This window comes from Phycodurus eques, chromosome 18 (genome assembly GCF_024500275.1).
Source record: "Phycodurus eques isolate BA_2022a chromosome 18, UOR_Pequ_1.1, whole genome shotgun sequence".
Classification (NCBI taxonomy): Eukaryota; Metazoa; Chordata; class Actinopteri; order Syngnathiformes; family Syngnathidae; genus Phycodurus; species Phycodurus eques.
The window spans coordinates 14,604,390-14,617,143 of NC_084542.1; the positions used below are offsets into that span (position 1 = coordinate 14,604,390).

The following is a 12,754-nucleotide window of genomic DNA, read 5'->3' on the forward strand; positions in this document are numbered from 1 at the left end:
GTTCGTCTGAACTGAAGCCTTCATACTTAATCAAACGTAAAAGGGGAATCACAACAGAGTTTGTATTAACCGAACCAAAGCTGTCAAGTGTGAACATACTTTTCATCTGCTAATTTGACAAGGAAAAACACTGGGAACTGGTTTTCACAAGCGTCTTGGGGGTCTTTGCCGTCATTCTTGGAAAACAAGCTCCGATGTTTTTCTAATCCTCCCGTGGGAGTCTGTTGCGCTTGTGTAACTTGTCTCCGCCGTCCTATGACTGCACCTCATTGCAGCAGTGGCACTCTGACCTCAGCCGACTACACTATTGTTGTTGCGCTCCAGTTACACTTACCATAAAGAGCTCACTGCTTGCTTTGCAATCTTTGTAAGAAAACACGCTTCTGGTTGTGTGTCGTGTATATTCCTGTCTCTTGCCGTATGTCGCTGATATTGGGAGAACTCGAGGCAGAGCACATTTTCTCACGATAAATACACATTATTTATTTACAAATAAAGTGGTTATAATAGAAATAAATACAAAATAAAAAATCTGAGCATTGTACTTCATGTGGTATTGCACCCATTTGGAAATGTACATCAGAAATACATTTTCAAAACCAGTAAAAGGAATCTATTCCTCTGATTAAAATATTTATTTCCCAACTTTACGTAGACATAAATATATTCATATAGTTTTTTTTTTTTTTTTATTCTTCTTCCAGGATAGCTCTGTTTGTGTCTTTTCATATAAATAATGTCTTCATTGGGAAACCGGGTGTCCATAATAACCTTTGATGTCTCTTTTTAGTCCTTTTTAACACCTTCCGCATGTACCCGCCGTCCCGTTCTCACCGGCAGCCGCACCCCTCCACCACCATGTCTTGGTAGTTTTTAAGGATCACCTTCTCATATTCATCCAGGTAAAGCAGGGAAATGGGGCTCAGGTCGGTGGGCACGCAACACGCCTTGGGGATGTTCGAGTTCACAGAGTTGACCAGCGTCTGCACAATGGCGTGATTGGTGGAATTGAGGTGGTCCGCCAGGGGGAAGGGACACTCCCCGTGGCAGTAAAAGGCATGGTAGCCGGGGGGCGCCACTATCCACTCGTTCCAGCCCACGTCGCTGAAGTCCACGTAAAGGGCGTGCCTCTTGCAGCTGGCCTTGTGCTGGTGCTTCCGCCGCTGCTTGCGGAGCGCGGCCTGGCGCTTTTCCCGCGTGTGCAGCACCGAGTCCCCGCGCCCGTCGTGGCCGTACGTCACAAGCAGGGGCCTGGCTTGAGGCCACGAGTCCTGGTCCTGGTGCAGGGACCGACTCACACGCACGTGCCTGCCGCGTCTCTGGGCGTGCTCGTCGCTGGCCTGCCAGTCCCCCGGGTGGTGCACCTCCACCGCGAAGCCGTGGTTGTGGCCTTTCCCGGAGGTCCACTGAGACACGGCCGGGCTAACATCAAAGCTCTCCCACCGGCTCAAAGAGTCCTGTACCAACCGGGTGTCTAGCAGGCGAATCAGAGACTCTCCGTCACCAGCTTTGGGAGCCCCGAATATCTCGTAAACGTTGATGCGATGGAAGCCAGCGACCGTCGAGCTGACGTTAGCGGAGCTGTCGCTGTCGCTGTCGCTGTCGCTGGGGGTGACGGGGACTCCCCTGACTTGGTCCCTGAAGATGCGAAGCTCCGCTGAGGTGATACGCTCCTCCTCAGGGATGGAAGTGAGGTTGAAATGGAACTGCTGGGTGGTTTTGCCTTTTAAGCTGGCCAGGGCCTCCATAGCCTCTAGAAAAGACATCGGAGACAGGACATGGTGAGTTGTTGTGCTAGTGTACCAGCGGTAAGCCATCAGGGCCAGCACAACACCATCAGAAGCACCGAACTACATTTGCTACCAACACAATATGAGGAGGGTAGCTTTTTTTTTTTAAATTTTTTTTTTGTATTTTTTATTTATTTATTTATTTTTGTCTAATCAGATTTCAGCGTCTGTATTGTCATGTCAATCTTTTTGTTTTTTTGGGTCATTTTATTACCAATCAATATTGACTGTGGACTTCTCCAGCTGATGCAAGTGGCACAGTTGCATGCTGTTATTGTGTTTTTGTATCCTATTGATGGATTCTATTCTTTAGTGAGGTGATAGTGGTGGTATTAAGAAGTGGATTAAGATGAGTAAGTCCCCACTGAAGTCCACCACGTAATTAACAAGAGTTTAAACACACCATAATAATTGGATATAATGCGCAATGTGATTTATAGGTTGTAGCAAGGGTATTTTTTAACTTTGAATGCAATGGATCAAAACAGTTTTAGAGGCTCCTGGAAAGGTTTTTCCTTGAAAGTGCATTTAGACCGGCCACGTTATTATGACTGTCCCGAGGCATGTTTAAGAACACAACAGTATATAGACTTATTGGTATTTCCCTCCTCGCTGTGTAAGAGACACAAATTACAGCGTTGCGTGCAATTTTCTGTGCCGCAGTCCCGCTTGGAACTCTTACTTGCGAGCATGACGAGCGGCGATGCTCACACCGTTGTCGCTAACTTTGAGTTGTGCACGCCATCGTTCAAAGGAGCCATTTAGGAAATTCCAACAACTCATCCTAAAGCTTCCACCAGAGGCACAAAGACCTCAATTAGGCGTATCACTCCTTATTTGATGTGGGAAAGCCCCCAGTGCCCCCACTCCACCTTGTCTTTCCTTCTTCCTAACACCGTCTTTTCTTCCCCCCCGACTTCCAAATCCTCCTGTTCTCCATGTCCCAAATCCTCTTGAGTCTGTCTCGCTCACCGTCATGCTGTCTTTCGCTCCCTCCCCGGCCTCCTCCTCCGCCACAGCAAACAAGTCCGGGCTTGTTGAAAACGTGTGAACCGTAGATTCGCATTTAACAACATTCCTAATTTCTTTTCACGCTCCGTGCCAAAACAAAACGGGAAGAGTGTCGCTTTGGGTTGTTTGTTGCGGTACCGTTTCATGCGGACGCTTTTTATTTCTGGCTCTTGACTCTGGAGAAACCGAGTATCTGAGCAAAGTGATTATCATAAGCAGATGTGTCAAGCGTTTTTTTTTTTCTTCGTCTCTAGAGATCGGGAGAGCTGTTGCACGGGATAAAAATGTCCGGGGGGGTTATAAACACAGAAAACCACGTTTTCAAAGGTCCATGTCAATGCTGAAAGTTGAAATACGAAAAGTAGTATTTTCTAGGGCCCTTGTCAGTCACGAGACCTTAGAATCACTTTTTGCCCTTAACTGGTCTGGCCTATGCTATAACCTGAATAGTCCTCATTTTAGACCCCATGCAGGAGTTCCTGGTCCTCAACTGATCTAGCCCGCGCTCGAACCAGAATCGTCATCAATGTTGTCCCTCTAACAGCACCCATGGGTGTCATACCCTCGGCAGAGCTTCCCAATCGTCATCCAGTCGGGCTCACGCTAACCAGAATCATCGTTACTTTGGCCCCTCTTTAGGTGCCCCTGGATGCCCACCCTCTGCATGGTCCTCAACTAGCCCCTAACCAGATTCGTCATCACTTTTGCACCTTCCTCAAACAGCACCTCTTGTTTCAAGTCCAGAATATCATCACTTCTGCGGACCCCTGCAGCTTTCCCATCTGCAGAGGTTCCTGGTCCTCATCTACTCTGGCCTACGCGCTACCCCAAATCGTCATCCCTTTGACCTCTTTCCCGAACTGCGCTCCTCGTTGCCAACCCTCGGCTAGGGACCCTGGCCCTCAATTGGTCTGGCCTACACTCCAGCAAGGCTTGTTTGCTGTGTGTCCGAGTCATCACTGGGTGCCATCGCACCCGCGCAAACGCCCCCTCTGACTCACCCCCGATGGAAATTTCCCTACTATACACACATTCAAATGCTGTGTATGAGGTCTCTGTGTGCAACCACCTATGTAACTTTTATGTGCCACCAAGCCCTACTTTTAGGAATTAACTGGTAGTCGCAATTATTTTAACATAGCGACGTGGCGAGTAGGTAGGGTTACTTGACATTTAAAGGCCATTTAAAGTAGTTTTCAACACATAAACCATCAGTAAAATGGACTGAAACCAAGAATCCAACTAATCGGGCGGTTGCAGACGTATTAACAACGCAATAGTGGTTTTGAGTAATAGTGCAAAACAGAGGGGATTATTTGGACAGGATAAGTTTGCAATTGCGTCTGACAGGATGACGTGTTTGCCTTGATGCCATGTTGTGTGTTGCTGAAGTAACCAGGGCCGAGCGAGCACCTGCACAAAAGGCAAACGCCGCCCTTTATCCTGCTCCTGCAGTGCGTGTCTGGAAAAACTGTTTTCAGAGGCGCACTGCAAACACCATCAATTATTAAGTAACAAATTCACCCCAGGGATTCCACGGCCACTTGGATATGTTTTGAAGTGCTTGTGACAGCTGTGGCCAGCAGAGTGGTAAAAAGTACACACACGTTGAACTTAATTAGAAGTACAAGATCATTGTGTAAAAATAAGAGTACTAATTCAACTCTTTAAAAGTACAGACTCTTAAAAAAAATCATAATAATAATTCAAAAAAGAAGCAAAATTAGCTCATGATTACAATTGGGGAAAAAAAAAATTGAATTGAGAATTTTTTTTGAATGGCAGAAGCTGGTGATTTTTAGGCAGGTACAAAACACAACGGATTTGCCACGACTCATTCTTGAAGCCGACAACATCGCAACAAGTTTCATAAATAAGGCCATGGACGGGGGAATATCTTGCTTCACTTGAGTTTGTTGCATCATTATTGTTAATGCTCCCCGGTTCCTCCATGTCGCTGCGATCCCTTTTTTTCTGCCTTATAATACCCCAAGTTCTCAATCCAGCATGATATCAACCACGGTTGACTTTACCTCTACCTCTGACTTTACAGCGCAAATAAATGAAGACGCGTGTCACCCGGCGGATGACTAAAAACGCACCGTAAAACAACCGAGTGCTGTGAAGTTGGTGCGCTGACACACTGAGTCATGTTTAAGTACATGTTTGGGCTGTCTGGGGGAGCACAGGAGCTGGAGGCTGACAGGTAGCGGTATGTCGCTAATACGCACCTTCGTGGTGAAAGCTTCTAATCGTGTTGGCCTCGCTGGCCGCCCTCTCGGCGTGCCTCCCCATGCTCTTGGGCCGCCGGGCGCCGTGGTCGCCGTTGGCCGAGTGCATGCGGTACAGGTCCACCATGTACCGCGGTACCACGGCGTGCTTGCCCGGCGACGGCCTGCGTTTCAGGCCGAACATGCTCAGGAGCCGTGACTCGAACTCGTGCAGGACGCCCGCCGACTGCTGTGGGCTGTGCCGGCCCGACTCGCCGTACCGCCTTCGGCCCACCTCCGGGATGAGTCCCGTTGCGCCTTCCATCAACACCTGAGCCAGAAGCAGTACCATGAGAGAGCCGACCACGGCGACCATGATCAGTCAGTCCCTGCGGAGGAGGAGAAAGTGGGGGTCCTGTCAAATTGCAGAACAACATGGAAGAAAGGGGAAGACACCTCTTTGCTTTGAAAGAGTAGGTGGTGGTTGGTGGGTGGGTGGGATGGGGTGGGGGGTTGGGGGGGGAGTTGTGAATTAACCCACGGCATACAGATTGATCTCTAAGATGAAGATGGAGGAAGTCTATGAAGGACAGGAAGGGCAAATCAAAGAAGTCTCCAATTAGAAATACGCTGAAAGAATGCAGGCGAGTGGAGATCATAAGAGGCATGAAAGAGTCTCCTCGAGGAGGAGGAGGAGGAGGAGGGGGGGGGGGGGCGTGAAGAGGAAAAAAGAGAAGAAGGGAGGAAAAAAAGTTAGGCAAAGGAGAGGCCCAGCCTGTCTGCCAGCCGGCCGGGTGCTACAAGCTTCAATTTGCGGAGGCTTTGACTGTATAATCATAAGGGATAGGGTTACTTCAAGAGGCTTGCAGGTGTTAGATCTGACGTGAACCACTGGGGCCAGATGTACAACACCTAAAAAAAAAAAAAAAAAAAAAAAAAAAACACTGCCTCCAAAGGAAAAGTGCATTTTACCCACACTTTTACTACTTCCACAAGATTTGGCGTCTTATTAAAGAGCATATCATGCATGCAAAGCATGTTTTGACTCATACACACAAGTGGTATTTTTTGGTTTTTCTTCTTACCTGACGAGGAAGCGCTGTGTCCGGTCGTCGTTCCACCGTTGGGCTCCGATAAAGTCCACATGAAGTCGCGTTAAATCCACGCTGCTTCTCCGCGGAAGACCACAGACAGACAGCCCGACACCCTCACCTGTCCGCTCAGGCACATAATGTCACACGCGTCGGCTCGGTTCTCTGGATTACGTCTTTTTACGCGCACACGCAAGAAGAAAAAAAAAAAAAACCCAAAACGCGTTCTCGTCACGACGAAGCGTGTGCGCGCAAGAGGGAGCGATCAAAGTATAAAGCGTCTCGGTGGAACATCTTCCAGACAACTAAAGAGCGTGTGAATTAAAAAAAAAAAAAAAAAAAATATATATATATATATATATATATATATATATATATATACAAAAGAAAAAAAGAAGTCAGATTTGGTGCGCTCTGGAGTGGAGTTGTATGGTCGCGCGTGCGCCACTGGCAGAGCGCTGCGATTGATTGGCGCCTTCCCTTCGGCCCGCGACTCTTTTTGTCGTCCGGTGATGTCACCGAGGGGCTGTCAATCACACGGCCGCCCATGAAAGCGCCTCCCGCGGACTTCGAGCCCTCCGGCGGACGGGAGGGGCGGTAGTAGTGGTGGTGGTGGTGGTGGTGGTGGTGGTGGTGGGTGGAGGGCTCACACCCAAGCCAACTTTTTTTTCCTCCTCTCTTTCTCTCACGTCAAATAAACACACACGAGAGTGAGTGACCCCCACCCCTTACACCCCCTTTTTCAGGATAAGATTTGGAAACCCTGCAGGATCCTTCTGGATTCTCCCCCGGGGGAAAAGATACAATCGTACTTACAACAATGCTAATTTGGATTAGCACCAAATTGTAAATACAGACCTTCTGCTTATATCGAACTGGACTAATATGCATGCATTATTCATTGCAAAATGTGAGAATTGTTTTTGTGTGTGCATACAAAGTTGATTTGATAATGCAAATCAAACAATTATTTGTACAAATAAAACAGAAAAGTAAATAAATCATAAATAGATGCCGCAATATTTCTTCAAACGCTCTCTCTCGCTCTTCTTCTTTTTGAGCGATGAGGACTTATGTCTCTGCCATTTTGCTGTATTAATCACATTAATGGAAAAAAAATCAATCCAAATATTTGATAAATTTTTTTTAAAAAAGTTGATTTTAGATAAGGAGTTAAAAATGCATAAAGAGCTCACTATGACGTGATAGAAATAAATGGAAAAAACAAATAAAATGAATCAAATTTGCTTATTTCCCAAATTATTCATGACACTCAATGTGCAATATTCTATAAAATATGTAAATAAAATTGCCTTGTCTCCAAAATTCATCACATCACAAATTTTCAGATAATCCAAAGAAATCTCCCTGGAAAAAGTAAAATATTCTGCATGCTAAAATGTCACCGTAGTTGAGTGCCCTACGTACAATTCGCAAACGACTGGCATTTCTTTGATTTGACGAGATACTGTACATCGATCTCAACCGAAACATTTAACTATATTTTGGTTTCAATGTTGAGGAATAGGGCAGTTTTTTTTTTTTTTTAGGGGCTGGCAAGCAATGTGGCCCAACCTCTGTGTTTCAAAGTCTCGGCTGTCAAAAACATTACACATGTTGCGGCCAACTATGGCCTCCATTTTAAGTCTAAAAGCATTTGACAAGTGTTCGCATTGATTGCATCCGTGCCTTTTGGCGTAGTAAAAATAGTGGTAAAGTCAACACTCCAAACCATACTGCTGCTACTTACAGTACGTGCGAGCGTCTCCTACGTGGAAATAGCATCAATCTGTTTGCTTATTGCGATTTTTGCGGCCAAGAGCTTCCTCCCCTTGAATCTTTTGGATTACATCCAATTCGTGTGTCAATTTGTCATTAAGAGTAGACATGAATATATTTGATAGTCGACATCGCGAGTGAGTATAATGTGTTTTGTGCAAAGCGTTTCAATCTTATTATTTGACAAATAGTGCTTCTGCGCTGCTCCAGATGATATGCAGTACACGGCGCAGTCGTGTGCTGTGACATTGCGTATATTGATCGTTTCTATAATTGTGACGCAATCAGAATCATTTTTATTGCGGTGGTGTTAAGAGGTAAGTTAAGTAAGGTAACGCCCCGCTGAAGGCCAAGGTACCGAATGCACAGCCCGCCACTGCTTCGTTGGTACAAGGTGAGAATGTTGGCCACGATTGTGTTGAGCCTGGTCTGGGAATCATTTTTTTAAAATTGTATTTATCTATTTAATTTTTTTGGGCTGGTGGGGGGCATCTCCATGAGAAAAGCCCCCATTGATCCCCCTTAGTGGGCTCCATTAGGCCACGATGGTCAGGCCAGGTGGCTGTGTTTTGGCCAAAGCGGCAGCTCTGTTTTCATCCAGAGTGATGGCAACAGATTAAAACCCACAGAGATCACAAGATATCTTTGTCTCCTCCCCGGGACAATAACATTTGATGAGGGATAATCCCAGATCATCCACTTAGCAATTAAAATACAGAGAGGCCTCTGGTTGCATACCGCTAGTCACCTCTGTGCTACAGATGGAATTTAAGTTACTGCTTGCATGTCTATGCTGCTGGAATCTTAGCTATATCTCCAAAGTTAGTCATGCCACAATATTTCCTTTCAAGCAAAAAAAAAAAAAAAAACAATGTTGAAATACAGTCCATTTTAGATTACAATACGAACAAAACAATAATTTAAAAAATAATAAAAATAAACAAAATTAGTCATGCCACACAATCTCCTATCAATAAAAAAAACAACAACCTTGACATAAAGTGTAATTCAAATAGCTATTGAGTCAGCACCAACGTTTAAAGGCTGCTCTTCATTCAATCTCACGTCTTAATGATAGTACATTTATTGTCGTATTTACAGTAGTACAGCATAATATTTTGTATATAGTTGTTAGTCGTGTGCTGTAAAGACCAGCTATTAGCGCACCCCAGTCCTGCCGCGTAGAGTGAAAAAACGCAATTGACGCACCCAATAAAAATATTTAGAGTTTACTATATAGTGATAGTTGCAACTGTAAATACAGTATATCCCAAACCCTGATCCCTAAACATTTTATTATCAGTTTAAAGTCCTCTTACATTTTCCTTAAAATAAATGGCATCAGATTATTTGATTCAAAAAATAAATAATAATAAATACACCAGAAGTGCGCATTTATATGTGAATACGGCGAAGACCCTTCGTACTCTCACTTACAACCCAGGCTATACTTAGCCGCTCCCCAACATACTTTGCAACAATACTTTCATGTCACCAATTACTGCATTCCTATTAGCCGTGGCTTTGGCGCCATCTTGTGCACAGAAAGAGGACCAAAAAACAAAACGTGACTAGGTGAATTTATGAATAGCAAAGAGCAAAGAGGCGGGGTTTGAATATAACTCGTAACTTGTATGTACAGTATATGCTGCTGGAATCTTAGACACGTATTGAGTCGCCGCCAGGGTTTAAAGGTTGCACTTAATATCTCTTGCTGGATTAAATGACACCTTTTAATTACGGTATAGCAGTGGCCATCAATAGGTGACCCCTGGCCTGCATCCAGCCAGCCAGCCGCCAATTTGTGGCCCCTGGACTGTTAAGGTCTTTTCACAGCGCAGGGCGCCGTCGACCAACTCCATCGTCGTGTACGTGCTGCCGGCGCACAAGGTAAGCGGCGCCAAAACTCAGTGCAGCGTATGAGTGTTTTTATTCCTTTACTATGTGTTTCGCTTCGGTCAGCACACGTGGACTTGTCTCCATCCCAACTACACACGGCTAGCCTGTTACCGTCTCTGCTGCTGCTGCTGCTGCTGCTGAGTGCAATTTGTAACTTTCACTTTCGTTTTGGGAGCAGTTGGCATGTTGTTGACACTTGAGTTGGCAGAGCATTGCTTGCGCAAAAATGTCTTGTGCCCAGACCTTGTTTAGTATGGTATTACATTTTGTATTTAGGTGTTAGCAGGGTACTTCCTTATGAATATTCTTATTCATCCAGGTCATTTCATTCTCAGGGCACGAAATCGATTGCAACTGGACTGTTCTGGTTGTCTTAGAAGACGTTTCGCCCTGAGAATTAGCAGTGTACTGTAATGGTATGCCAAAAATCCCGGTTCAGTCTGTATCTTGCTTTTAAGGTCATGGTTCAGTTCACATTAGGTGGAGTAAGGGAAGAAAATGCAAAACGTTAAGCTGATTTTCTTTTGTGCAAACAGGAACGGTTTCAAGGACATTTCAAAGAAAATATGGTAAAAAAAACAGCAAATACTCTCAAATAGTTCAAATAATATTCTCTTCAGGATAGCTTGGTTTTCACCCATATGCAGCTGTCTGGTATTCATGTTGGTTATGCCTTTAACTGTAAATGTCGGCTCGAATCTGAAAGTAAGCTAAGACATTCAACACTATTGATTGTTTGAATACAGGGGGTCCTCGGTTCAGAGGTCAAAAACCGTGCGCAAGAAGGCATACTTAGTTAATGCCGCATTTACTGATTTGTGTTTGATTGCTTCATATTTATGGTTTTTCATATAACTACTTACTGTTAATATGACTTCCTTCGAGCGTTTGCGTAGGTTGGCGATGGACTACAGCGCGTTCCGGTTTACATACAATTTCGGGGTACCGGAATGTCAAAGTCGTTGGAAAGGAAGTCCGTTAAAAACTGAGGACTCCTTGTATATACACACACAGTATCATAAAAAAAAAAAAATGGCCTTGTGGCTATTTGTTTCTAAATGGGAGGGGGACAAAAAGCATTCAAAATGCTAACAAAGGATGGGACAACTTTCTGGACTGTGTTGATCCTTTAAGTGGGATTCCCCCCGATGAGTAGGGTTCCATTTCTTCTCCACTTTTGCTGTCGATAAGAAACAAACCTCAATCATTGCTTCATCCAGTGCATGACAACCAACGGACACTCCACCACCATCGCCGTTGTACTTCTTTTCCCTCCAGCGTGCATTTGTTTGTATATGCGTTCCACAAATATTCCCTGAACAAAAACACAAGGTCAGGCCGGAGGGGCTCCCACACAGAGCTCACGACGCTATAAAAGTGAAGGGCTTCAGAGTAGTTTACTTTTCTTCCAGCCGTGTTTTTTCCCCCGATGCTTCGAGCAAGGGGGGAAACATCATTCAAGTGAAATGCAGCGCTGTCAAAACAAGCGCGTCTTATAGCTTTTCCCACACTCTTGTTCCAATTGGGAACATTTCCATACGTCATGCTAAATTGTTTGACGGTGGGGGAGAACCTCTTCATTGTACGAACTTGGGAAAGTACAGTTGAAAAGGTTTAGGCCGCAGGAAGCAAATCTGTATGTTATTGTTCGTTTTGGAATTCAATCCATTCAAGCCCCATGTTGACATCTTTGAAGTGCAGTATTGTTACAAACATAAAATCTTAACACAACACAAATAAACCACGGAGTTAATTGTTATGGAAGTGAAAATAAGACCTTCCTAAAAAGAAGGCAAATTATTGGTGTTGCACTTTCCTAAAAAGAAAAGATTTAACCTGATATATATGATTACAAAATCTCCACACTACTTTTATGCTACATGCTTAAAATGACACAATTCTGATATGAAAAAATGCATTTCTTAAAAAGACTTGGACTTTCCTAAGAAGAAAAGATTTGAGCTGTCATATTCATTTTTTTTAAAAAAAAATTGTATGCATTATTTACTTCATATCAAAATATTTTATTTATGACAGAATTTCCTGCTAGGAGTTTCCTAAAAAGACAAACTAGTGAGGTTGCACATTCTGAACAAGATTTAAGCTGTTATATATAAAAAAAAAAATAAAAAAAAAATCCTTTTATTGTTGATATTATTCACTTTATTTGATAATCTTTCATTCTGCTATTGAATGACTGCTATTCAGTCATTCAATCGCCTGTTGTGTTTTGCATTTTAATCCTTTACAATACCCAATGTCACCTGACCTTAAAACTAAGGAACATACCGAACTTTGGTTTTTGACACCCTTACTCATTAACTGTAGTACGTAGCAAATATTACTGTGATTATTATTAATATTGTTGTCAAAAAATGATGGAGTAAAAGGCCAGGGGGAGTGTGTTTGTTTCATTCATCCATTTTTGTCTGTCCGGGGGTTCCTCTTCTCAGAGTCCTCACTATGTCGTTCATTTGTGTCGCAGATAAGATAGCGGGCCGCCACAGTTTGCTCCGCAGTGTTGCCCTTTCAATCAGCGTGTAATTGGATCAGCGCGGGGGGGGCGGAGATTAGATAAGTGCTGCGTATCTGTCTCGTAGCAATGACATACCCGATATCAGACTGAAGAAAGTGGCGTGATCGCCTCAAAACACTCGCTGATCCACTTCTGGATGTGCTCCTCAAATGCTAGTATGGCTATGTAATGGTCGCACAATCACTTCATAAAAAAAGCATTCAAATCAAAGTGCGCTCACAGTAGAGAGAGAGAGAGAAAAAAAGCCAAAGATAAAGCAGCTCTGGCTCGCTGAGGTCATTAAATAGTACTAAATAGTACATCTAAATCTGAAGCCAAGTCCAGTGAACTCCCGTTCATTGCGTGGGGTACCTTCCAGGCTCAATCTGTGAAAATCTGCAATATTGAGAGATCATACAAAATGCATCGAGCTAGTGCGTCCAGCAACATCCATACACA

The 12,754-nt window shown here is 44.2% G+C and overlaps 1 protein-coding gene across 1 annotated transcript; it reads right to left on the reverse strand.

Annotated features, from left to right (window-relative positions):
• Nucleotides 1-463: 463 nt before the first annotated feature.
• Nucleotides 464-6,411, reverse strand: bmp2b (bone morphogenetic protein 2b). The gene is made up of 3 exons (XM_061704888.1): nt 6,097-6,411; nt 5,033-5,400; nt 464-1,753 (listed from the first exon to the last, which is right to left on the reverse strand). The coding sequence occupies exons 2-3, from the start codon at nt 5,385-5,387 to the stop codon at nt 831-833; spliced, it is 1,278 nt and encodes a 425-aa protein (XP_061560872.1). The 5' UTR covers nt 5,388-5,400; nt 6,097-6,411; the 3' UTR covers nt 464-830.
• Between the last annotated feature and the right edge of the window lie 6,343 nt (nt 6,412-12,754).

Coding starts and splice junctions, on each gene's coding strand:
- bmp2b (XM_061704888.1), bottom strand. CDS start 5,387: ATGGTCGCCGTGGTCGGCTCTCTCATGGTACTGCTTCTGGCTCAGGTG. Junction 1,754..5,032: donor TAGAAGCTTTCACCACGAAG/GTGCGTATTAGC, acceptor TGTCTTTTCTAG/AGGCTATGGAGGCCCTGGCC.